The 27,985-nt window shown below is 42.3% G+C and overlaps 1 protein-coding gene across 7 annotated transcripts; it reads right to left on the bottom strand.

The window, feature by feature from the left end:
• Positions 1–1,727: 1,727 nt before the first annotated feature.
• Positions 1,728–26,389, bottom strand: FMR1 (fragile X messenger ribonucleoprotein 1). 7 transcript variants are annotated; one of them, XM_066639932.1, is made up of 16 exons: positions 25,897–26,389; positions 20,031–20,083; positions 18,549–18,642; positions 17,201–17,272; positions 16,794–16,942; positions 15,989–16,082; positions 15,787–15,903; positions 15,002–15,172; positions 14,831–14,909; positions 11,469–11,578; positions 9,988–10,050; positions 9,503–9,589; positions 9,008–9,203; positions 6,760–6,903; positions 5,301–5,383; positions 1,728–4,207 (listed from the first exon to the last, which is right to left on the bottom strand). In XM_066639932.1, the coding sequence occupies exons 1-16, from the start codon at positions 25,945–25,947 to the stop codon at positions 4,046–4,048; spliced, it is 1,725 nt and encodes a 574-aa protein (XP_066496029.1). In that variant the 5' UTR covers positions 25,948–26,389; the 3' UTR covers positions 1,728–4,045. The 7 variants fall into 7 exon arrangements, with proteins under 7 accessions (XP_066496029.1, XP_066496028.1, XP_066496032.1 ...); XM_066639931.1 differs by having other exon boundaries at positions 6,760–6,939; positions 25,897–26,387; XM_066639935.1 differs by having other exon boundaries at positions 1,728–4,156; positions 25,897–26,386.
• Between the last annotated feature and the right edge of the window lie 1,596 nt (positions 26,390–27,985).

The following is a 27,985-nucleotide window of genomic DNA, read 5'->3' as shown; positions in this document are numbered from 1 at the left end:
CAGAGGAAACTGATGTATTGCTGGAATGAGCTTAAAAAAAATTACTCAACTTTGCAATGGTAGCCCCTCCCCCAAAGCACACCAAAAACTGCTTTTGAAGCTCTTCGGTTGCTTCATGTTTGCCATGTTGTAGGGCTGCCACTTGAGTGCACAGAGTTAGCACATATTTCCTTGGCTGCTGGCAAACCTCACCCACCATGCCACATTAGCAAACTGCTGATGAAAGCCAAGTGGTTGTTTGAAATAGAGCTGGGGATTTGCTGTTTAAAATACACACACAAAATCAAAAATCCCACTGTATGCCCCCATTGGTTACTGAGACATTTTGGGCCTTTGTCAACCCTTTCCTGATGGGATTTTGCAAGCCATGATTCCCTGCAAGAGCACACTTGACAGCCAGACATCAAAACCACATAGCCCCATTTATTATTTTGGTATGCTAATCTCCACAGATCAGTAAGCACCCAATTTGCAAATGTCACTACACTGCTAGTGCTGAACATTGTCAACACAGGATGCTTCAATTTGCCAGCAAAAAACAACATAGCTTTTGGTTTCATAACAATTACAACGTACTACAAAGACTACACTTTTTATACTAACACGTATAGAAGAGACATTTAGCAAAAATGTGCATTGGAATGCAGAATTGCACTGAAGTATCCCACACTCTGATTTTCCAACCCTCCCTAGTTTTCAAAAGGATCTTTATGCTTCTTCTATTTAACTAGTGCCTTCAGGAAAGGTATCTTTAAGCAGTTTTGATGAACACAAAACAGCATAAGCATTCACTGGGGCAAGATAACTCCTTGGTCATTAGTCTGGTGATCAGATGACCAAAGGAACCATGGAGGTTTGGTGAAGTGCCTGGGGGCATTCTAGGGGATGTCTTCTACAGCGACACCTCTGCAGATAGAAAGGGAGGTCAAATCTCATCTTTCAAGAAAATAAAAGGTAGTATAAAAGGCCCAGGGGTTTCTGAAATGAACTGAAATGATCACTCACCAAGGTCCTTGAGTCAATTCATGTTCCTCTGACCCTTTCCTAGTAGACTGAGAGTATGAACACTTTGCAACTTAAGATTTTATCTGCTTCCACTACCATCCAATCCTCCCCTCCCTATTTGAAAACCTTATGTAGTTTGACAAAGAACAAGGAAGTGTTTTTCAGAGATCGATTCACCCACACTCCACAATTTGAATATTTACGTATTCTCAAGACAGGAGTTAGGTCCACTACAAGCCAGTTAGCCTACATGAAGTCTGCAGCTTTCTTGGAGCACTGACATAAAAGCGCAGGCTTTGCTCCTAAGCAGGAATATACATCAGAAACCAGTGGGAATAACCCTTTTAAGATGCAAAACTCCAATTATCCTGAGAAGGATATGTTTATTGGAGAACTAAACCTGGAGTCACAGTCCCACATTGGATGAAGTGGCATTAACCCATTTTTGCTCAGCTCACAGGTGTTCACATTTGATCCCTGTTGGGTATATGTAACATTGGGCAAAATGGCTTACGGTACTTTAGTTTACCAGCATCAGAAACCACCTTCTTTGTGGAACCTTAAGCCCCAAATTTACTCTTTGTTCTTGTCCATCTCTTAACGCAGCATTAAGGAAGAGGAAAAAAGAAAACCAGTTTGTGCTGGGGTCCCCGCATTCTTTGGGGCGAGAGGGTTGGTCTGACCATACGGTACTTGAATTTTGTGGCCATTCACAGATAACCTTTCACTCTTTAAAAAAACTTTATTTTTCAAAATAATTGTAATTCATTAGACCATATGTGAAGTTACCAATAAGGAAGTGAACCCAAACATCAGACATTTGCTGCACTTTCAAACCTTTGTAACACGCATGATTTCTCAAAATGAGTCTTACATTTTGATTTTACAGTTTTTAAAATGTATGAATACTTAAAAACAGTGGATTTTTTTAATTGAAAGGGATACACGTTTAAAGCACAAAAATACTGCAAAATGTCATTCGAAAATGTGATTAACCTATTACAGTTTTAGTTAAGTCAAATCTAGTTAGCACCTTACTGAAGTCAGCCTTGAGTGTAAAATTAGTGCATATAATTGCTAAACATGTATGTTTCAGCCAGTAACAGCACATTACTAGCCCAATTCTTGAAACTGAAAATGTTTCCGCTTTCACACATTTGGAACAAACAACGTTTTCCAATTTAACACAGAAAAAATAGGTTCTTGCTTCTTTTGAAGTTGATTTTTTTAAAGCAATCATTTATAAAGATTGCATCAACATCCGTTAGCAGAGGAAGATCCAACTTTATTTGAAACTGCTTGCATACAAAATATATTGCACTATAACCAAACAAATGTCAACATAAAATCCAATCTGTTGTAGCTAATATGTACAGAGAATATTGCCCAAGAGCAGTTACATTACAAGGTCATTCTACCTTGGTTAATTATCTACAGTATTTTAAACCAAACAGCTTACAGATGATGTGTGCAAGGTACCAATTTCAGGTTTCAAATACTATACATTCCCCCCAAAAATAAATAACTAGAAATCAACATTTAATGTTTGGCAATATTTAAGACATTTTTTTTTTGTATTTCTTAAGTTGTGTGCAGTTTGTTGCCATTTTTATATGCTTGCTTGTATGCAAGAAAAAAATAAAATGAAAGAAGCAGCGAAACAATAAACGCACAACACAAAGGCGGGGCCAGGCTTGTACAATTTTGTACATAATCAGCAACACTCCTACTGGAGTAACTTTAATAAAAATAGAATAGCTTAAAATGAAGGTCCTACAACAATTTGCATTTTCATTCATGATTGGAAATAGGAAGTATCCCCCCACCCCTTATAATGGGCAACTAAATTTTACATCAACTTCGGTCACATGTTTGGAACGTACTTGTGAATGAGACCATGCAAGTCTGCTCTATTTCCATCACTGTCAAACTATACTATCCCTGAATTTTAACTAGGCGTCACATATAGCAATTATATCCCTACCTCATCTGAAATAAACTCCAATATTAAACAAATAAAAAACTGTAGGGGAACTGAAAAGGAAGCTATTCTTTTTAAATTGGTCCTCTGGCCAAAACAGCAAGTACACACACTAGTTTATGAACAAGTTACAATTTGTTCCCTCGGTAACCATGAATTGTTTTAGTTTATCACAAATGGAAAAATGCGGTTAAAAACTTGTCTTGTCCTGTCTTAAAAGGAAAACAAAAAACCACACCATCTCATTAACACGATCTGCCATTATCTTCAGTGCAAAATAAATTTCCTATTCTTATAAACTGCCTAACTCGATGTTTATGCAAGGAAAAAAATATGGAAAGCATGCAATCTTCTAATAAAGTACTAGTTGTTGGACAAGTTTTGCTACATATATTGTACATTTAGTGTTTCCAACTCATCTTTCCCTGATTTCTGCATCCAAATATAGTATTCCTACCTGCCAAGATATAAAAAAGGCACAGATCATACAACTTTTTGCTAATGAAATTGACAATTTAGTTACATTACACATATATCCAGGTTCACTAAAATACTGAAAAAGTGAACCAAAATGTGAACTGACACAGGACATAAAACATAGCTCTTTAGTTTTTAAAATGAACTTTTAATAGATTGAAAACAGAAGCCCAATTTGATTACCGCAAACACTATTTATTCTTGAAAATTGAAATTTAGCAGTGATTTTTGACCAGATGCGTTAAAATGGTACAACTGAACAGAAAGAATACCAATGCACAGTTCAGTATTTTTAAAACAAACAAAAGGATCCTCTCATTGTTTGAAGTGCAATATGTACTTGAAAGCATGTTTTTTTCAGAAGTTCCAAGATATTTTAATGCAAGTATAACGTCTTATTTTGAAGAAAAAAAAACTGCATACTGCTGATGTTAAAAAAAGGCTAACAGAACTTTTTTATATTCATTTCATGCCCTGCGCCATCTTGCCTACTATTTGTCTTTGGCCTAACAAGTTTCTCTAATGTGGAATAAGATTTACTGAAAACAGTTTAGGAAATGTGTCTTCTCAGAATTATGCAGTTTAAGGTACTCCGTTCACCAACGGTTGCTGACCATCCGCGCCGTCCAACTTCTCTTTCTTCTGGTTACGGTCTTTACCCGTGCGCAGCCGGCTACCTTCGCTGGAGGTGTTCTGAAATGTTTTAGTGTGGATACTTCTTTCATTATTGCAGTCAATTCTGATCTGAAATAAGTTATAATTATATACAGTATACCCTTTCTAGACTTAGCCAGTTCAAAAGGGATACTCCAAGAGTTGCTCAAGGTGGCATTTCTGAAAAAAAAAATGCTCTCTGCATTTTCCAAACACTTTAGTAAAGTGTACAATTAACTAAAAAATCAGTTGGGTATTACATTTAGGGCACAATCATAACCAACTTTCCAGCACTTGCTCAGCTGTACCAGTGGGGCATGTGCTGAATCCTGCAGTTGGGGGGGGGCGCAGTCATGGAGGCCTCCTCAAGGTAAGGTAATGTTTGTTCCCTTACCTCAGAGTTGCATTGCCCTTATGTTAGTGCTGGAAAGTTGGTTAGGATTGTGGCCTTAATATAGTATTCAGTTATTAAGGTTTGTATAAAAGACTTCTTTACAACACAAAGTTACAAGCTATGTGTTCCAGCTATAACTCTTAATATACTTTCCATACAAGCTAAAAGCTCCTGAAATGTATCATCCAAGAAGATGATCTTATACAGGGATGCATTCCATCCCACAGGTTAAGGAGGCCTTTTTTTTTTGTATGTCGGATATTTAAAACACTCACCCAAAAATGCATTAAATGATTCTAAAGTGTTAGCATTCACCCTGACTTTGAGAATGTAGCAGCTTCAAAATATAAATCAAAAATCTTATAGCATTACTAGTGGCTGATGTTATGCACCCATTTGAACACCATAACCCTGAGCTAGTGACTGCTTATGACAGCAAATGTAGATTAGGGCTCAGACTTGTGCCCCCTCCACATCAAAGCTCCAAAGTGTCTAAAAAACATAGGGCACAATCCTAACCAGGTCTACTCAGAAGTAAGTCCCATTTTGTTCAATGGGGCTTACTCTTAGGAAAGTGTGGTTAGGATTGCAGCCATATGGGGACAAAAGGCAATTGGGGTTGAACATGAAGTGACTTCAGGAAAACAAAGATAGACTCCAACATGAGAACAGATGTGACACGTATGATATGTCATCAACACAACAAAACAGACACAGCTGTGAATAAATATTCACTGATATAAAGAATCTTGGTCAACTAAACAAACACAATCCCCTAAAAAAGGTTACCTGAAGTGACGCGTCTGTTGTTCTTCCTTTAGTATCTCTTGTATTACGTTGACGGTTATCTGTTCGTGACTGTTCGTCATTACCTGCACATAAGATGTGATTGTTTTTAGACAATAAGATGTGATTTTTTTTAGAACGGTCTTTCAAATTTAAGTTCATGAGTTCACAATAAAAGAATCAGCATGTGTCTTTCTTTCTGGAATACCTGCACTCAACTTTGGTGGGTTACATAAGTAGCATTTTGCTTGGTTGACTCTGCTACGTATAAAACATAACATAAACGGTGCATTTAACACATAACCTCTTTACTCAGAAACCTTTCTATACACCTACAAACGTCGCTCATCAGTCACACTGTACAGCCCAAACCAGAAACACTTGATTAGCCTTACAAAAAAGATTTTTTGACCCAATATTGTGCATTATGGCACATACCCAATACTACTGAATGATTTAGAGAACTTCAAATGCCCTAGAGCAGTGGGTCCCAAACTTTTTAGTAACAGGACCCATTTTTTAAAAACACTTTCAGAAGCCACCTAGCTTTGAGACTTTACAAAAAGGCATCACTTTACCAGCCATTCAAGCCTCTGTTTTTACCCTTTTAACTTGGCTGAGTGGGGGTTTTACAGTCTGGAGTGTTTGAGCTCCATGTTCATTGGAACGGGACCACTGTGGTAGCCTTGCATTCCTTCACCTGGCCTTTGATAAAAACACAGGCAAATTTGCCTACTCACAACACATGTGGCTCAGTTTCATTTCCACAGGCTCAATATATTTTCTTTGTCAGCTGGGGGAGGAGCACTTCCTTCTCAAGAATTGGTTGGGGCCTGTTTTCATCAAATCAGGACTGCTCTGAAGGCTTTGCGTTCCCCTCAGTCTGTCCCTCAAAGTCGATCAAGGCACCTTTGCCTACTCGCAAACAAAGACATGAGCTGCTCCATTTCGGCTGCCATAGGGCTCAAAACATTTTCTTTGTCAGCTACCAGCTTGTCCATTTCATAACCCACCAAAAATCAGGATGCAACCCACTGGTGGGTCCCAAACCACATTTTGGAAACCACCGTTCTCTTAAAGAGGCCTAGAGGCCACTGCCTGATTTATCAATGCCAAGGGTTGTGCCTATAATGGTAACTGGATAGCAGGGCTCTCTCCCAGTAGCAGCTTGTGTAGCCCTCGATATACATAGTACTATCTGCCCTGCTAGTTTCATGACTGACCAAAAATTGGGTGTTCAAAATTGTTCCAATCACAATCTGGCTAATCTCCAATATTCAGGTCTCAGGCAAGCAGGAAGTCTTGCCCTTGGCCCTTAAATAGTAGTACATCATACAATTTTGTTGCTTTGGCTTTCACAATATCCTTTGGCAAACCTACCATCAACAGACATATACAGCTGTACAGCATGGACAAGGGCTAGCAGTTCACCTGTTCTCTGCTATTATAATGTCATTTTTACCTTTGAAACCTCCCCGACCTCTTCCTCCTTGACCCCGTGCACCTCCGCCACGCCTTCGCCCATCTCCTCTGCGAAGGTAGCTGTCGCGTTCTTCTTCTGCTGGGGCTAGCGACCAGTCGCTAAGCTCATCTCTGTGATCAGACTCTGTTTCAGAAGCATTTGATGCTTCAGAGTTAGTTCCTATCAAGAGTTCAAAAAGACCAAAACATACCACAGTCTATTTTCATTATATTTTAGAAGAATCCAGCGAAGTGAACCACCACCAGCTCACACTTGTCCCTTTTCCAAGAATGAATTTCTGATATTTGTTGCAACAGTTCATGCTGCTCTTCCTACGCTGAAAAAACTAAGTACAGTGATGCCTCGCAAGACGAATGCCTCGCGCAACCAAAAACTCACAAGACGAAAGCGTTTTGTGATTTTTTTGGTGACTCGCAAGACGAATTTTTCTATGGCCGTGCTTTGCAAGACGAATTTTTTTGCATTTTTTTTTGTTTTGGTTTGTTTTAAATCGTGCTTCGCAAGACGAAAATTTCGCAATACGAAACGACTCGCGGAACGAATTAATTTCGTCTTGCGAGGCACCACTGTATTAATAATTAAAAATATTTGTATTCCGCTTTTCAATGTAAAGTTCACAAAGCGGTTTACAGAGAAAATCAAATAACTAATGGTAAAAAACAGCTGCAAGTAGTGTTGCATTCTTGCCTGGATTACATTTAAGCAAGTTATCTGCTTCAGAAAAGTGATTTCAGTCCTACAATCTGTATCTGAAAACAGAAAAATCCAATCATCTGGTTTTCCAAGCTTGCTTTATTCAGCTACAATAAAGGCTCAGGTATGCTACATATATCTGTTAGATACAGGGAAGGGTTGGTCACTTGGCTTTATTCCCTCACAGTGTCAACCATGTACAGGCTTCTTCTGCATATGGTGAGCATAAATATTAAGTATGGCTTAAGTATGACCACAACTGCCTAGGTGACATCCTGGGTTCAGACAATCACAATTTCCAATAGGAAATAAATGTATTTCAATCCACAGGTTCAAGATTGAGAGTATAACCTCTCTCAGTACATTTGCTGCTTGTGGTTGTAGAACACAGCATTATATGAGAGATTTGCCATTTCTCTATCATTATTGGCAGTGATTCCTGGTTCATTTTATCAGTCAGTCAATTTATAGAGCACAGTTCTTAAAGGTCAATAATTTTGGAACTTTTGAACTGGATACATTATGGCCTCCTTTTTGAGGTTAACAAAATGTTCATATGATGTTCATGGTTTGGTGCCTGAGAGACTAAATTTAAAGATAAATATTTTCACTCAAATAAATGCCTGGGAAGATCGTGGGCAAACCAGTCACACTATCCATAGCACACTAGACTAGTACACTAAGGCTAGAAGCCTATGCACACTTTCCAGGGAGCAGGCCTTACTGAACACAATGGACTTCTGTACAGACCTGCACAAGATTGGGGTATACATGTCTACTTAGAAGCTCCACTGACTAAAATGACCTCTCTCAGGAAAGTACGACATAAGATTGCAGGCCAAGTGTTGGGAGTAGGATTGCACAGACTAATGTTCAAATCCTTAAGCTCACTTGGAATCCTGTGCCCATTATCAACTCCCCATCTAGTTTACTTCACAAGGATATAAATGAAGAAAAAGGTACCGGGGGTGGGGAAGAGGACCATATGCATTTCCTTAGCTACTTGGTGAAATGATAGGAGTGAAATGTTACAAAAAATGAATACAGTGGCCCCTTCTCATTGATAGGTTCTGCATGTGTGGATTGACTGAACGCAGATGCCAACTCTGCATGTGAGGGGTCTCAAGGACCTCCCTTTTGGTCATGGCCAGAAGGACTTCTGAGGTGCAGGAAGGCCGCATATGGTCTCCCCACACCTCAAAACACCTCCTGGAATGTGAACGGAAGCCCCTCCCTGTCACATCCAGCAAGTCCTTTGAGGAATTTTCGTGAATTTAATTACCTGTGGAAATTGGTGTCTGGGGGGGGGGTTTCCGGGAACGGATCCCCCCACACGCTGTGTGTCCAATTTATATAAATTGGTACTGTGGCGATGTAGAAAAAAGCGTATTTGCTTTCACTTGCGCATTTCCATTCATGCTTTCATAAGCTAACCTCATTTATTTGACATAATTCTAGGAGCCTGCACACTGTATAAAAAGAGGCCACGTAGCATATTAAATTTGAAAATACAAGCATGTTCCAAATCACCTACCTGAAGCATAACCTGGTCCACGCCTGCTGTGCCCCCTATTTCTGTAGGGTCGGCTACCTCTTCCAAGGCCTGGGCCATCATCAGTCATATATCCTTTTTCTTTATCTGTGCGGTTTGGTGGTGGTCTAGAAGTTGCCCCAATCTGTCGAAGCTGCTCATCAATTTGCAATCTCTCCAGACGTAGCTGATCCACTTCCTAGACGTAGGAGTTTAGTGAGCTCGTTGCTGCAGTTTTGACCGCTCTTATTCAGCGTCTGGAAGGCGCTGGTTAAAAACTAAGCAGCTCCCTCAAACTGGTTTAAGAAACAGGCTGGTGATCTAAGGCCTAACTATAAAACACTCAACATACAGTTCAGAATTTTAAATTTTATGTAAAGATTCAACAGCAGAACATGAAATAATGCACTTCGAAACTAAGCATTTTTACAGTAGTAGAATTTATCTAAGTCAACACTGAAAAAAGAGAGAATTAAGTGCAATTTTCCCTTATCTCACCTTTAAGTAATTGAGGTGATAATCCAAGAGTACTGTTGCATTTGTGATGCTGTCCTTGGTGCCCACAAAGACAAAAGGAACCATCCCCTGAAAGAACAATTTAAAGTCAGATCTTCAGTGATACTGCTCATACCAGTACACAACTGATAACTTGCGTCCACACCAAGACACCCAAAATCATAAATTTGGAATTAGACAAACAAATATGACGTATGTAGTATGCATTATGAATCCAAAATGGTTGCAAGTCACCTGATCCAACAACAATGATAAATGAAAATTCTTAAGACCTACATTCATTATCTGCACATGTAACACCAAAGTGTTGAAATGTAGGGGAGGAAAACAATGCTGGCTTAGAGCTTTTTTTAAAGTTTGCAAAACGTATCACTGCAAAACACTGGTGAGGTCCAAAAACTATTTTTAGTGGATGAGTAAGGGTTACATGTTTTAAAGACAAGGTTGAGAAAGGAAATGTATCTTACCTGCCAGGTTTTGAGTTCAGATTTTTGCTTTCTCCCTGATACAGTTGATGACACAACTAACACCTGCAGCGTAAGGAATGCACGTGTTAGTGATGTCATGAAATATATACAGGGGTTAACACAAAACCTTCAGCTCAAAATTTGGCAGGACAAAAACACTGCAATCTGCCTTTTAAAGATGGACTGGAAAGTAACAAATGCTAGCTGGTTTCTCCACATGATTGCCGCATGGGCCTCTCTTCATACTAATGCAAAGTTGTGCAAAGAGGCACTTAATGAGCTCAGGAGTTTGGCCATGTGGCTGATGGACTACAGCTCAACGAACTTGGACTTCTGACCTAGGCCTCCCCTCATTATAACCCACCAAGCTAAATGCAGCCTACCAGTCAAACATCCAGTTTTTGCAATTTTAGGCAGAGAGTAGAACACATGGGCTGTCCTACAAGGTTGCTGAATGCATTGACTGGTAGTTCACAACTTGCATAGGCCTGGTCCAGATACTGACTTGTAGGTGCTCAAGCTTTGTTTACTTGTTGTATAGAGATTATTTTTGTCGATTATGGTTAGCACACCCCAATAAAACAAAGTCTGTAGTAGTAATTAAACACACATTGGTCATAAAATTAACTACTCATAAAATTCCCTTCTAAAAACTGTGTCACCTTTTACGTGTCACCTATTGAACAGGGAAAGCTACTGCCCCTATTCATCCCAGCATTAACATCTCTCTTGATGGCTGTTTGCTGATACCTCTCTTGTCTTTTTTTTTTTTTTAAAGACTGTGAGCTGCATTGGGTTAGGGAATCACTTTTCAATTTACTGTGATATGTAAACATTTTATGAAGATAGAGATGCGTAACAAAATAAAACTTCAAAATCTAACCTGTGGAAAATCATCCTAAGTTCTCAAAATGGAAATGAAACTCTCATATTTATACATATGGCTTAACTGCCCACTTTCACAAAGTGGGAATAAGTCAACATGTATTGTGACCGTTTGTTTATCAAAGCACTTGTTTAAATGTATGCTATATTTTGCTCAAGTGCAACCTACTGTGTCTTATTTTAAATTCTACCATGCCAACGTAAGCCCTTCAGCTAGTGCCTCACTTTGAATCTGGGAAATCTGGGTTTACGTTTACCACTGCCATAGACCCAGTGTAGTTTTGAGGAAAGCCCTCTCAAGCCCTGCATTTCCAAAATGAATTTAGTGACCAGCCTACTTTGAATGAAAAATTATAACACACTGAACATTGAAACACTATCATAATAGAAGCACTTTCTTAGCACTGGGCTTGTTAAAATGTCTGGACACTTAATCAGCCAGAAACACTTCAAGACTTAAGTGTCTGGACACTTAAAGCCCAGAATAGTCGCACATACAAATCAGAAGCAAACTATAGTGAAAACTTAGGATGTGGAAGAGAATGAGCATCTGCCCTGCTAAAAATGAAACATGAGCACATAAACACTTCACATACCTCCTCTTGTGGGATATTTTTATCATTTTCAGCCTCAATTCTCACTCTGACAACACCCGACTTATCCACAATCTCCTGAATGAGCTTTCCATTTTTTCCTATAACTTTTCCTATAGAAAGAAAATACAGGACATTCAGTCTTGTATTTGGATAAACAAAAGCATCATCAGAGAGTGGAGGCAACAGCCAAGTTTACCAAGAGAGAGTCCTCTGCAGCCACTTGAAAATTTCACCCTTGTTTTTTGTTGTTTTTTTTTTAAACACAGCAACTTTAGTCCTGCAACTACTACACTTGATTTTGTTGCCAACAAAAAAATGACGGGAAGGGACGATTCCCAGCAGTAAAGCACAATGCTTTCTATATGCAAAAGATCCCTGGCACAACCCCTGCCATTTCCAGGTACAGTAGAGAGATTCCTGTCTAAAACTATAGAGAGCCAATTCAGTCCCTATAGACCAGTGATTCCCAAACTGTGGGTCTCATTTTTGGTGGGTCACTAATGGGTGAAGGAAAGATCAGATAACTAATTGCCTCAAGCCCTGAGGCTATTCAAAAACAAGATACTGTAGCTGCTAACTGCCCTGCAAGGAGCTGAGCTTCTGCAGTTTACAAGCTTGAGTAAACATAGAAAGAAAGGTTTGAGGGTCTTTTTCTGATAATTATAAATATATAAAATACTATTTCTTTCTAGATCTCCTTTTTTAAAAGGCTGAAAAGCTGGGTGGATCCTGATAGTGTCATTCTAAAAAGTGGGACCTGGTGCTAAAAAGCTTGAAAACCAATGCTGAAGACAGTACTGAAATAGAGAATCCAAAAGTCTGACTCAGGATGAGACAGCTTCCTACGTCTTTTGCCCTGGCTCTCTCCCCGGGTCCTTTTAAGGAACCCCAAACTCATGTTTTAATACAGGACTCTCCAAACCCCAGCCCACAGGCCAGCAGCAAGTTTGTACCTTGCCTGTAGTGAGCCTCCAACCCCTGGCCAGCCTCCAGCACTCCAAGGGCTCCTGGGGGCCTGTAATCCTTTGGGGGCAAGGGGAGCATACTAGAATGCCTCTAGAGGACATTCTGAGGGCTGGCAAAGAGGTCTGTGTGACCTCTTCAGCCCTCAGAACACCTTCCAAGGTCTCTGGGAGGCTTCAGAGGGCCAGGGAAGCCCTCTGGAAGCCCCTAAAGGCCTTTTAAGGCCTTAAAGCATCACTTTCGGTTTTTGGAAAAATTGGAAGTAACCTTCTAAGGCAGGGAGGTCAAAAATAATTGCCTGCAGGCCGGATTAGGCCCACAGAGTTTCTTCATCTAGCCCCAGTGGTGTCTGCTTGGTCTCCTGGCCTCCATCATGCAAACAGCCAAAGTAGCAACATTTCTGCAATAGCAGTTGGCTATCCTGGCCAGCAGAGGTAGCTGAGGAGAAGGAAATGAAGTTCCCAGTAGAAGCCAATGCAGAGGGGAAAGCAAGGCCAGAATACAGAGCAAGCAAAGCCAGCACGTGTGGATTCCCTCCCTTGTGGCTTGCTGCTCCTCCTACCCTTGTCTCTTTCCAGGCTCAGGGCAGAGGGGAGAGAAGGAGGAAATGAAGCTCCTAATAGCACCCAAGGCACAAAGGAAGGAGCCTATGAAGTAGCAAGGGGAGAAGGGAGGATTGAAGGCACTTGGTGCAGGGCAGTCTCTCACGAGCACTAAGTTGACCATTCTTGATTTTAATAAAGTAGTTTTCTGGTAATTAGGCTTTCACGGGTACTGCTTTCAATGGAACATAACTCTCAACCAAGCATGTGTAGGACTGCAGCTTTGAAGTATTTTGTGATGGTGAGAGTAGCTTGTGGCTCTCTTTTTCTCCCATAGGAGAAATCCTTTAATCCTATGTGTTAAAGTCGGAATCCTTTAATTTGCATTCTCCCCCCCCACCCCAGCTGAATCTGTCACCTTGTTTTGATCATGCCTTCTCATTGCCCCTTAAAGTTTGACAACTCTCCTTCCAAACATGTTTTCATTCTTTCCATAAACATCCATCTTCCTTCTCCAATCAGAGTTCCTCAAGGTAACTTAATGAAAAAGATCTATTCAAGTTCAGAGAAGTTTGATCCTTGCTTGTTGTGTATTTCTTTAATTGCCATACATATTAAATTATTAAGATTAAATTAATTTAATTGTATTTATTAATTGTAATGAAATTACATTGCTGCAATGGGATTGCTGCAAACCAGGTCTGCGGTGCTTCTTGCCTTTCAGAGATTTTTTAAAAAATTAATTTCAGTTGTTTGGGGAGAAACTTTTCTTTTTGGAGAAATCATGGAAACAGGTCTGTAGAGCTTCTAGGATTTACCAGATTTTTTCCTAATTCATGGGTACTGAAATTTATTCAAATATAAATGTAAAATTTTGAAATTTATCCAAATATAAATTTATTCAAATTTTATTTTTTCTGGCTGTCAACACCATGCCAGATATTTCATGCAGCCCTCCTGCCAAAAAGTTTGGAGACCACTGTTTTAAGACATTCACTTCCTAATGCAGAGGCAAATTTTGTTTTTTGTAGGAACCAAACATTTAACACTGGATTCAAAAACTATCTTGTAATTTACATGAACCACCTAATCTGAGATAAAATGAGGGATTGCAGTGATACAGCAAGGAGCAATCTGTACAGAACACAAGATACCATCATCTGCAACTAGTGCCTGATGACTTGCTAGTCTTTAGATCCAGTAAGAGACCTACCACACATTTAATACAGATTTATTTTCCCCATGGTTCTTTTTAAAATACTACCACAACCCAGTGGTTCCTAAACTTACAGTTGCTGCAACATCCTGAAACACTGAAGTGAGTGATGGTGACACAAAGTGCGCCATTCGGTAACATCGCCAATTCTGGGTTCAGAGGATGAACGCAAGCTTCCAAACACTTAAGAGGGTCAGGGTAAGTAGAAGGGCTTTTCACAGCATATAGTTTTCAAGCGCTGCAGCTCTGCAATGAGCCTCCTGCTATTGTCTGGAGGCTTGCATAGCAATCTGACTGCTGAGTCACAGGTGGCCCACAACGCCCCAGGGCATAGCAATGCAGATTTGAGAACCATTGCCTTATCCTTTTTTACAGATTATCACAACTCCACAAGAAGTGTAGATGAAAGTTCTTCAATTAGGATTTCATTTTAAACCAGGTTTTTTGTTTTTTTTTTTAAATGGAATTAACTGAAATTTATATCTTCAAAAAATTGATCCTATTGCAAAATAATTCTGGCTCAAATTCTAAAGACTTGATTATTCTTGGGCAAGTATATCAATTTCCCATCTATACAACTGAAACAACTTCCTTCCCAAGCAAGCCTTTAGCTTCAGTGTCATACCCCAAGACCAACATACCTACTAAGTTTCTTGGGACTTGTATGACATCTTCAGCAAATTCAAGGTAACTTCTTGCCTTCTTCACTGCGTCTTGATCCTATTGTAAGAAAATAAAAACACCCATTAAAATGTTGTCATGTCTTCAAATCAGAGTAATTTTATGGCACTAACACTACATACGCATCTTACCTCACCATAAATATGGAATGTGCAAGTATCTTCATCAAGATCAATAGCTGTCACACCGGGCACTTTCCTGGCTTGCTGAATATTAGCGCCATGAGTGCCTATGGCCAAGCCCATTAAGTCTTCGCGTACAATGAATTGTTCATGAAATCGTGAAGCAAGCTGCCTTGAGCTCTGTCAAAAGATGCAATCTTGGTAAGGTGGAACTTTATCACTAGCTAACAATCAGCAAAGACTACCCACCAAAACCTGGCTGCTTGGGAGTAAAGTCTTGTGATCTAGCAGAGGCATTATGTACTGTACATACAATCCACTGACTTATTAGGGTATGTTCACTGGCAATGAACTTCTTGATTCCAAAAATTGACCTGGGGTCAAGTTCTAAAGACTTGATTATTCTTGGGCAAGTATATCTATTTCCCATCTATACAGTTGAAACAACTTCCCTCCCAGGTTACTGAAAAAATAAATTTGAATTGAAAGTGTCATGCGTCCCTCTTTGGGATAAAGTGACTAATATCCTAAACTGAATATTATTATTATTATTATTAACAGTATTTATGTACCGCTTTTCAACAAGCAGCTCACAAAGCGGTTCACAGAAAAAAAATCAAATAACTAATATTGCTGAAATAATTTTAGATCCACCCTCCAATTTATTTTGCCATGTATCACTTTTTAGTAGCAATGGAAATACAATTTTTAAATACTCCCAGATTTGTAGCATCTTGTGCTTTCCCGGCCTCATATTATAGTTTTCTGGACAAGTCCAATAATAGGCATCATACCTCCAGCTGTTTGCTTGCTTCTTCGTTTCTCATTATCAACGATAACTTGGTACGCAGACTTCGAAAGTGCATATCAATGAGCATGCTTGCACGCTTTGTTGTTACCTCATTGATAGACTGAGGGGGGGGAAAGGAGGACACGTGATTGATACAGGTATCCAACATAGTCTACCTAAAGATCTCCAAGGGCAGAAGTACTTACCAAAATGACAAGCTGATGGGCTTCAGAATCATATGTTACAGAGAATGCTCCAATTGCCTTCTTGAAGTCTTTGTGTGCAGATTCTTTGGCACACCTAGACACAAATTATTCTATATTAATTGGTCAAAATGTAGATTGGTCATAACACGTGCTGTCGGACGTGCAGGTAATGGAATCATTTGGGGAGGAATTGCAATGAACCACATGGATAATAATCTGTACTATTACTAAATTCTGCATCTATTAATGGGGTAGGGAAAGAGAAAGCAAGTCAGTCATTGCATTCTCAGCTGATCAAATTTCATCAATAGGTTAAAAAATGCCACACATTTCAGCAAAAGGACTCTACTGTACTACCTTATCAAGACCTAGACCCCGAAAACAGTGGTGTAAGCACTATACGTACATGGTCTTCCAAGTCGCCGACACCAAAATGATACACAAGTTACAGGTGATTGTTATATTTATGATTATGCTTCTGATTTTAACTAGGTCTCTTTCTGGCTCAAGTGTGTAATGGTATTTGAACAGTAGCATGGGCACACAATGTAGCATCTTAACTGTTTAAATTCACAAATATCTTGCCATAAGTAATAGTTTAATTAAGTGTTATGCCATTATGCACACATCTTTCAAGGACTTTCAGCCATAAATCACCTAAGCGGCAACGAATTCATAACCAACTAAATAAATGCTATGTATTTTTTGCTAGCAAGTTCAAAAATCTAAAAATTGATGCAAATATTTCCCACTGTTTCAAAAATTCAAAAAGACAGATTAAACTATTAACAAATTCCATACTTACATTTGCCTTAAATCTTCTGGCACATCAAGTTTGATTTTATGAAAAGTATCTTTTGTTGCAGGCTTGTTGGGATTCACAGATCTTAAACGTTCAATTGTGACAATTTCATTGTAGGTTGCATCACAGGCCGCATACTCTATTACATAAAACTAATAAAAAGAACACAGTGGTCTAAGACACTGTTTAAATTGAAAGAGGAGATATGCTAAGACTACACTCTGTTATATATTCAGAGACCTATCACTTGCCATTTTGATTACATACACTTTGAAGGAAAAAAATACAGTTTAATTTAGATTCTGGAAATCCATTTTCCTAGTAGAAGTTGGAAATGGAAGGCCCACATGATACTAAAGTATGTTACTTAACACATCAACGCCAGAATATGAAAATATATATATTCCTACCTCACCCTTTATCATTCTCACTTTAGCCAGCCACCAGCAACAGGGTTCCTTTTCATTAGCCCTGGAATAGACCTAAACAAAACCACAGTGTAAAACACTATATTGTGACACAATCATCATTGTTAAGTGGTAAGGGCAACAGGACACCACGGCAACGGGCTCACCACTATACTGGAACTTGTAAGTTAAAAAACGCATGTGTCAAAACCAAGTACCAGAAGCAGCCTGATGTTTCTTTTTTTAAAATTTAACACAAGGCCCCAAACTCTTAAATCCTTGCTATATCCATCATACTATTCTGAGCATCTAAGAAACCTTACTACTTGCAAAATAAACTCACCTATCCAAGTTCTGTCTTGAATCTTTCTGCAATACTTTACATTCACATTCTGCTATACAATGTAGCAGGCAGCACCCTATATAGGCATGGTGTGGAGAACAGTGTGGAGTCATCTCCTCTAGTCTATTCTACCAAAATTGTTACTGCTGCATCTCAGTTCAACCAGAAGATCAAATCAAGCAAAAACCTTCCTGAACCTTGCAACTTGCTTTATTGAAGTACACAGGCTACTCTCCAATTGGCCTTGTGCTAGAGTGGGAGGGGAAACAAGATCTGGATGCTTCTAGGGAGGTGGAAGAGGGCCTCTGCTCAACATGAACTGTCTGGTCACATTTACCTCGGACTCTAGATGCAAGGGAGGGCACCAGGATGCAGGTCTCTTGTTTGTGTGCTCCCTGAGATATCTGGGGGGACATTGTGAGATACAGGAAGCTGGACAAGATGGGTATTTGGCCTGCTGCAGGGGGCTCTTTTTATGTTATAAGGTGCAGATGGCTGACTAGCAACCAAACCAACCATAGCGTGGCACAGAAAGAGAAAGACCATATAGACTATGCAACTCCCATCTACACTCTTCTAAATTAACTCACGTAAGGCTATTACATTTTATACTTGTTACATTCCGATTCCTAGATTCCTTTGCAGGCAACACCTGGGTTTAAGTAAAAGAGATTAATATGTAGTGAGTCCCAAATGACAAGATATTTTCTTTTGGGGGGGGCGGATGGGGAATGGTACTGGCTGCACTTTGGAAAACTAGCTAGGAGAATCACATTCTTCCTCATTATGGTTTCTTAGACGTTGTTCAACATGATTAATCTGGAAATTTACTAGCGTCTGAAAATGTTGTCAGAATGACTGAAGCAGATTTCAAGTCTTAAAATCACTATGGAAGCCTGTAAAAGAACACTGTGCTGCAGTCCCCTTTTCTGAAAAGCCCCTCTCTCTGTGGTCAACTTGATTGCTGCTTCTCCATCCTTAAAAGATATAGGTTAACACAACTCTTACCTCAACTTCATCACTTTCATTTATATCTTTATTGTACCCTGCAGGTGGAGGAAACCTGACATCATGGAATGGAATCTGTCTCTCTGGCTGCCAGCTGAAATACACAACAAGAGCCTGAGCTATTAAAAAGTGAACGAATGAGCTCGCTTAACAGTTTAATGCACAACATCAGCATGTGGGTGAACTGGGGTCCAAATGTGAAGTTCCAGAGGTTTGTCAATGTCATTTTCAACCAATTAAAATGTGGGAACATGAAGGATACACTCAGACCCATCAACAGTGGGACAGTACTATAGCACTTTACTCTCTTCAATTCTGAGCAACGTAGTGAGCTTAAGAATGCAAGCACACTAGAAAGGGGGATAAAAGAAAAGCTGTGAAGTTGTTTTCAGGAGGGGAAACAAAGCAAAAAAGTAGTATTGAGAAATCTGCAATGGTACAGTCCAGAAAAAGAGGGAAAGGTATGGCTGAAAAGATGTGAATAGACTAACAGATAAAACAAAAATTAGGAGACGGGGAATAGAAGATAGAAAGAAGTCAGAAAGCCGCCTTGGGAGAAAAATGCCACAAACAAAACAGAGTACGTCTCTTTCATATTAGACTTTGATGCGAGGTGGGACATTTACAACACAGCCTGTAATTATTAGTAAATGAAAAAAAACCTCAAGTTGCAGATAAATTTACAGAAATACGCTTAGTGTATTAAGTTTCTAACATGATCGACAAAAATGCTTTTTTTAAACAGTTCATTAGCAATGTAACCCTCTTGAGTTCATAAAACTAATTTTGAGTTGTGTGTCTCTAGTTTAATGGCCTGAACAGTGTATAAAAAGTTCTTCCTTTCCAGACAGATGTTAACTTATGGCAGTATAAACATTCACAGTAATGACCCTTTGAAATACTAAATGTAGTTGTGTTGCCATGTTTTTTGGGGGTGGGATAGTGACTTCAAGCATGGGAATCTCTTGCTACTACTGCTGTTTGGGTCTCTTCGAAGTCCAAAGAAACTGGCAACAGCATCAAGCAACCACAGCCTCCAGAAGGTACATCAAAATCAAGCTCTAAATATTAGGTTATTTAAAGTTCATCCACCACAACTATATGTTACTACGTGTTTATAATTATATGAAATTCATATAATTTCTTTGCCACAGGATGTTGTGATGGCATCGGGACTAGATACATTTAAAAGGAGATTGGACAAATTTCTGGAGGAAAAATCCATCACGGGTTACAAGCCATGATGTTTATGTGCAACCTCCTGATTTTAGAAATGGGTTATGTGAGAATGTCAGATGAACGGGAGGGCACCAGGATGCAGGTCTTTTGTTGTCTTGTGTGCTTCCTGAGACATCTGGTGGCTCACTGTGAGATACAGCTAGATGGACTAGAAGGGCCTATGGCCTGATCCAGCAGGGCTGTTCTTATGTTCAAAAGCACATCTAATACAACTTTTCAATATAGTATCAGGACCATACGTACTTATTCTCAAACACAACAGTTATTGAATCTTCATGGACATCCTTCACAAATGCCTGCAAAACAAAAAGAAAAACTTAATGGTATGTGAAACATTTGAAGTATTATTGATCTATGAAGAGTTCTTTTTAATGGCACCATAAAATGAAAGCTCTGGGCACTCATTCTAAATGCACTGAACTGGCAAAGCACTGCAGTTCTTACCTATCCTAGGTAATACACATTATAAGCATATTATGTGAAGATTTGAGGTGGGTGCATACAGTGGAGTATCTCCACTCAAACATGCTCAAAGCACCACACAGAACTTTCAGCAGGAGCACAGCAAAAATGTAATTCACCCTATCTGCACAAATAGCTTTGCTGAATCAGGAACACCGAGGATAACTGTGGTGGATGAGTTTTGATTTGGAAGACTTTCATCTGTTCTCCTACTTCATGGCAGGCTCAAACATAATAAACAAGACTCTATAGTGGTCCAGAATAAAGCACAGTTCAAATAGCACTGAATGAGCAAATATTAAATGTAATGGGTGGGGTATTTAACACAATTACACCACAAATTGTAAAGTTAAGCTGGAAATGTGTGGATATTACTCCAGCATAGTGGTTCCCAAACTGTGAATTGGGACCCACTGGTGGCTCATGACCTGATTTTTGGGGGGTCACTAATGGGTGATGGCAAGTTCATATAAGTAATTTCCTCAAGCCCTGAGCCTAATAAAAACCATATACTGTAGCTACTAATTGTCCTGCAAAGAGCTGAACTCCTGTAGTTTGCAAGAGTGGAGATATATGTCCGAGGAGTTGTCATTACTTATAAATAAAATACTTCTTTCTAGAACTTTTTTAAAGGTTAGTAAACCTGGGTCTGTCCCAACAGAATGTCATTTTAAAAAGTGGATCCTGGTGCTAAAAAATCAAGGAACCACTGCTCTAGCACTATGTACACTGGCGCAAATTTTTAGAACAGGCACTTAAGTAACTTACCTACTCTAAGGTGGTTACTTAATCTAAATTTAAATCTACTCTTTTCAACCAAGATCAAATCACTGTGGCCCATTAGATTACAAGGGCTTAGCTTATTTTGATCTTGGCTCTCCATATTCTGCACTCTGGAATGTATGCAACTGCCACAATTAGAGAAACGATTATTAGTGAATTTAGGTCCCAATAAGATTTCCACTGAGAAACCTCACAGTGTGAACAACCACCACAGTTGGACTTGAGAAAGAGGGACAAAGTTCTGCAGTAAACTGAATATTGGAATTCCAACTCTGAATTAACCCATTTTTGCCCAGTCCTCAGGTGAACACATTGGATCCCTGTTGCATATATGCAATTTTAGGCAGAAACGGCTTAATTAAAAAATGCAAAACCTACTTGAAAAAAACATGGGACAAAAACCTTTAAACATCTCTGTACCAAATGTCAGATCTGGAAGAAAAGTTTCTAGAAAGAAAAGTATATGGATGTCTTTCTAACAAAGTGTGCTGATTGCTCCAAGGTACACAAAGTCAAACCAATTTAATGGTAGACTTGCAACTTAAGAGCAACATTTATGTTTTTATAAAGTAAAAGCATACAGATTAAGAAGCCTGCTGGAATAAAGAGCAAAATATTATAAACTCAAGTTAGCATAAGTCATATTATTGATTCTTTTAGCTTCCCTCTCCTCAACACAAACTTTCATTTCTCTTGAAGTAATCAATATTTTTACTTGGTCTTTTAAGAACCCCTCACACCTCTGTCTGTTCAGGCACCTTAATCCTAAAATCAATTGGTTGTCCCAAGATCTTCAAAATAAGCATAACCTGCCTGAGAATGGGGATTTAAGCCACACTGTATGCTCCTAAGATTATGCAACAAAACAGGTTGTTTCTTCAAACCATGAACTCACTTGGATGTTTTACTCAAATTAATGGGATTAACTTCAGCTAAATACCTTATTTTAAAGCTGATTGTTAGCAATATAAAGAACCACACTATTTTCTAAAAGGACAGTCATGTCAATTTTATCAGGCAACTGCTAATTGTCTTGTTCAGACACAAGTGCTTGAAAACAACAGTCTGCTTTGGATATAACAGGCCAACAAAATCATCAAGACTGCATTGTTGCTTTCTGCATCCCTTCCATCTATGGGAGGCAGCACCCATTTGACCCAAGAGGGAGGTTTGGCTAGTTTGATTGCTTTACAGTTTTAAGTCAAAAGATTATATGAGTGGTGAAGACAAGTTGCCCAGACGCTACCAGAGAGAGAGATGGATGCAATGCTCAACTAACAAGCATCCACTTCTGCCCGTGTGACTTATGGTTCTGAAAGTTGACTTCTATTCCTTATAAACTGCAAGAATGATCTAAGTCAGGCTTTCAAGCTAGAGTTACCAGTACTTTCCAGGACTACGTCCACAGCACTGAGTATGCAAAAGTATTCCCTGGAAGTTTAGGTTCAGAGAACAAGCTAAGATACCTCTGATTTTTCTGAAATAATATAAATGAATTTGGTTCTTTATAAACTGTGCTTTATGCTCAGTGTGTGCAGTCACTGTATGACTCTCCTACCAAATGAAGCAAATCTAACAATAAAGTGGTGTGACTGCTCTGCTAAAAAATTTGGTTTCAAAGTATGTCCCAAATTAAGAGACAAAATGCCTGTTGCTTGAGCATAATTTGTGAAAGGAAACTAAAAAATCTCCAGGACAAAACTCTATAAACTGGAGTCCCATTGCAACGAGTTATTAACAGCCTGAAGTCAACTATTCGTTGCATCAGCAAAGTCAACCCAGGCCCAGTGTAAGTTTATAGCCTGAAGCGCAGATGCAAATGATAGTATTACTTTACATCCTACAATTCACACATGCACACTGACCCTATTTTAAAACTGCAAAATAAATCTCATGAACTTCTAGATACTCTTTGCTGCAGAGAATACAACAGCAGCAGTGCCACTTCACACTGTACAGCAGAACTCTTTTCAATCCTTTGCCTAGAGCCCCCTTGCTCATCTTAGTATCTCTGGCTGACAAAGCATGACAGTCCCTTCACATCCTGCATCCTTCCCTGTTTCTCAACTCCACTCTTCTGAATAGTTGACTCCCATATCTCTACCTGCTCATTTTCCAAATTTCACCCCCTTCCCCCCCCCAAAGGCAGCATCACTGCTTTTCAGGCTGTCTGGATGCTGAGACCTATCACACCGAGAACAGAAAACCCAGCCCTCGTTGCCTAACCCAGTGGTTCCCAAATTTTTTGGACTGGCAGCTCCCTTGACCTACAGGCCTATTGGCCATGGTTCCCCATTAGGGCTACAATCCTATACATTGTATAGAGCAATGGATTTTTTGCAAGGATTGTGTGGCTTCATTATCCTGCTATCTTCCTTCTACTGTCCGTGTGCAGCCTACCAGACTAAGGAACCTTGTCCTAAACGCAAGTCTTCCCTGTCCTTGTGCATGTGCAAATACACATGCACCAAATACACATACCAAGAACTCTTCGTGTGTACGTACATGCCTATTTTACATAACTATCCCCTACGCACATTCCTCATAGAAAAGAAAGACACAAAAATCCCAAGAAATGAATAAGAAAGACCTTATCTATCCACCTATACACATCCAGGTAAGACTCCCTCCCTAAATAAAACACAACCACATGTCCCCCAACCCACCAAGAAGGGCACCCCCATCAACTCCTGACCCCCACTCCCCATGTGGATCACAGGTTTCTTCAGGGGCCTATTATCCTGCTATGCTACATAACATTTCTCCATCCCACACACACATTTCTTACTGTTAAGCAAGACAAAAAAAATCTCAAAAAAGTGAACTGGAGAGAGACCAGATCTATTTGTCTATGCACATCCTGGTGACCATCTCTCTCTTCCCAAAGCAAACTCTGCCACCTGCCCCCCCCACAAGGGCAACCCCATTCTTGGCCGCACCACCAAGAAGGGCACCCCAATGAACTCCTGGCCCCACTCCTGCTCGGTCACCCTCTCACACTTCTCCCGCCCTCCCAGGCTCCTCCAGGAGCCGTTACCCTGCTATCCTCCTCCTACTGTTCTTGTGCAGCCTTCCAGCCTAAGGAAGTCTTCCTGTTCCAAACTCAGACTTCCCTATCCTTGTGTGTGCGCAAATACACAGGCGAGCACATATAGTACACATGCAAATACTGTATACAGTAACACATATAGGTTATATACACCAAAAACTTTGTGTGTGTCTATTTTGCATAACATCTCTCCCACATTTCTTATAGAAAAGGAAGATACAAAAAAAAACACTTAAAAATCAACTAGAGACCTTAATTATCCACCTGTCCTCATTAAAGGAACTATCTCTTCTCTCCCCCAAATAAAACACTACCACCTGCTTCCCCTCCACCAAGAAAGTGTACCCTCCTGAACTCCTGTTCCCATGCCTGCTTGGTCACACCCCCCCCCCCCGGCTTCTTCAGGGGCCTGTTATTCTGCTATGCTGCACAACATCCCCCCAAATTTCTTATAGAAAAAAAAATTATAAAAAAGTGAACAGAAGAGAAACTTTATCCTTCTATTTTTTCACATGAAAGTAACTATCCCTGCTTCCCCAAATAAAAGTCTACCCCCTCATCCCCTCCCCAACAAGGGCAACCCATCAAATTCTGCTTGGCCACCCCTCCAAGAAGGGCATACCCATAATCTCCAGGCCCAATTCCTGCTCAGCCACCCCCACACAAATCACAGATTTTCTGTTATCCAAAAGGCCTGCTATGTTCCTCCCCACCGCATCCTCTCAAACACAAAAAAATCCCCAAAAGTGGATTGGAAAAGAACCACTTCAACCCCCATCCCTCCCTTCCCAAAGAGCCCCTCACCCCCCACAATGGCACCCCTAAAAACTCCTGCTCAGTCACTCCCCCCAAAGAAGAGTACCCCATGCACTCCTGGCTCCCCTCCTGCTCACCTGCCCTCTGCTTCCATGCTTCACCAGAGGCTACCCCCTCCTCCCCCCAGAATCCCTCCCCCCAAACTTTATTCTTCTACCCACATCAAGGTAACTACCCCCTCCCCCCCAAGAGAACTCTGCCACCTGTCTCCCCCCCCATTCAGCCACTCTCCACGCCTCTCCCCCCTGCTTCACCAGAGGCTATCCCTCCTCCTTCCCCCAGTATCCCTGCTGAACCCCCTCCTGGGCCTGCTCCTACACAGAACAGGAACTCCCCTCACCATAGGCCTCAGCAGGAAGGGCTCCCACTTGGTCAGACCCCCCTGCAGACCACAAGCTTCTGCCATTATCCCAAGGCCTGCTGCTCTCCTCCTCTGCCCCCTCAGTATCGCTGCTGAGCTCCCTCGCAGAAAAAGACCCCTCCAGGAGCTCCCTCCACCCTCAGGCCTTGGAAGACCCTCCCCTCAGGCTCCCCACAGGCCTTGGGCCCCCCTTAGGCCCTCCCACATGCCTGGAGACCCTCTCCCCTCAGACTCCCCGCCAGACCTTGAGAAACCCCTCCCCTCAGGCCCCCCAACCCCCTCAGGCCCTGGACCATCCTCAAAGCCCCTACCACTCAGCCCTTGGAGACCCACAGCTCCCCCTCAGGCCTTGGGACCCGCTTAGACCCCCTCCCCTCAGCCCTTGGGCGCCCGCTCCCTCAGGTCCCCCCACAGGCCTTGAGAGCACCGCCCCTAAGCGCCCCCTCAGGCCTTGGAGCCCCCTTAGACTCCTCTCCCCATAGCCCCCCGCCTGAGGCCCAGGACTCGGAGGCCCCCACCCTCAGGCCTCCCCACAGGCCCCTCTCAGGCCTTGGGGCCCCCCTCCGGCACCCACCCCTCAGTCCCCCCGCCTGTGGCCCAGCAGACCGACGCGAGGCGGGGCAGGCCTCGGGCACTACCTTGTAGAAGGCGCCGTTGGAGCCGCGCACCTCCACGACCAGCTCCTCCATAGTGGCGGCGCGGCTGCCGGGCGGGGGCGCGCGGCGGGGGGGCGGCCCCTTCCTCGCCTCCCCCTCGCGGCGGGGGCGGCCGTCGCCGCTACTCGCCCTCCGCCTCCTCGTCGTCGTCTCCGCCGCCGTTGCCCGGGAGCGCGAGCGGAACGGTCGCCGGCCGGAGGGCGCGCCGCGGGGGCGGCGGCGGGGGGAGGGGCAGGCGGCGCGCGGGGCCCTGCGTGGGGGAGGGGCGGCCCGCCGCGAATGTAAACATGAACAGCCCGGCGCCGTCACGTGACGCGCGCCTCTCGCCGTCCCCCCGCGCGCGAGTCGGAGCCGGAGCCAGTGGGAGGGATCTGGGCGCCGCGCTCAGGGAGGCGAGGCAGGCCGAGCGGGAGGGCGAGCGCGCGGCGCCCCGTCCTCTCGCGAGAGTTGGATGAGGCGAGCGACGCTGACAGACGACGGCGCCTCCCAGAAGGCACCGCGGCTCTCGCGCTGGGCTGCGAGAACGTCTTCGGCTCGCTCCCTCACACGCACCCTCCCTCCCACCTCACGCACGTGATCGCTTCGTCATTGGCTGGCGCCTTCCCTCCGTCTCTCCCTCTGACTGTCCCGCCTTCTTATTGCCTTACGCCCCCTCCCTCTGACTTCCCCGTCTCCTCAATGGTTGGCGCCCTCACCTCTGACTGCCCCGTCTCCTTATTGGCTGGCGCCCCTCCCTCCCTCTGACTGTTCCGCCTCCTCATTGGCTGGCGCCCTCCCTCCCACACGCGCGCCTGCGCGGTCTCCTCATTGGCGCGCTCCCTCCCTAACCCACGTGACCGCTTTGTCTCCTCATTGGCTGCCGCCCTCCCTCCCCACACACGCGCCTCATTAGCGCGCGCGCCCTGCCTTCCTCCCTCCTCACGCACGTGACAGCCGCGTCTTCTCATTGGCCGGAGTGCGAGCGCGCGCACTTTCCCTCCCAACGGCCATCGTTGGGTCGTTGGCCCCGCCTCTTCTTTTTTCGTGCCCCGCCCTCAGCTTTGCACAGCGGAGTGGCGGAGATTTGCACCAATTAGATGTCAGGTAAGGGTTGGTTCAAGCCAATCGGGGGTTTGGGGGCGGGACAAAAGAGTGAGGGGGTGGGGTGGAGGGAGGACCTAGTGTTTAAAAGGTCCGCCCGAGGGTAGAGGCAGGTGCAGTCGGGCAGGGAAGGGGAGGTCTGAAAGTTGCTTGCCTTGTAGTTTTTATTCTTTGTGGGAAAATATAATTATTAGTATGAATAGTTTTCTATTATATTATGTTAGTATATCATGAGTTGTAATCAGTGTAAGTGGTGTTAGTTACTGTTCACAATATGTTAATTAGTCTGTTAGAATTTCCCTGTATTATGTATTAATATAGATGAATGCACCAGTATGTATATGTACATACACCAATGTATATTAATATAATTGTATTGGCAACCTTCAGTCTCGAAAGACTATGGTATCGTGCTCTGAAAGGTGGTTCTGGCACAGCGTCTAGTGTGGCTGAAAAGGCCAATCCGGGAGTGACAATCCCTTCCACACCGGGAGCAAGTGCAGTCTGTCCCTGGTCTGTCTCCCTGGCTATGGGCCTTCCTTCTTTGCCTCTTAGCCTCAGACTGTTGGCAAAGTGTCTCTTCAAACTGGGAAAGGCCATGCTGCACAGCCTGCCTCCAAGCGGGCCGCTCAGAGGCCAGGGTTTCCCACTTGTTGAGGTCCATCCCTAAGGCCTTCAGATCCCTCTTGCAGATGTCCTTGTATCGCAGCTGTGGTCTACCTGTAGGGCGCTTTCCTTGCACGAGTTCTCCATAGAGGAGATCCTTTGGGATCCGGCCATCATCCATTCTCACGACATGACCAAGCCAACGCAGGCGTCTCTGTTTCAGCAGTGAATACATGCTAGGGATTCCAGCACGTTCCAGGACTGTGTTGTTTGGAACTTTGTCCTGCCAGGTGATGCCGAGGATGCGTCGGAGGCAGCGCATGTGGAAAGCGCTCAGTTTCCTCTCCTGTTGTGGGCGAAGAGTCCATGACTCGCTGCAGTACAG

Source organism: Tiliqua scincoides, chromosome 12 (genome assembly GCF_035046505.1).
Source record: "Tiliqua scincoides isolate rTilSci1 chromosome 12, rTilSci1.hap2, whole genome shotgun sequence".
Lineage (NCBI taxonomy): Eukaryota > Metazoa > Chordata > Lepidosauria > Squamata > Scincidae > Tiliqua > Tiliqua scincoides.
This window is presented reverse-complemented; position numbering and strand designations above follow the sequence as displayed.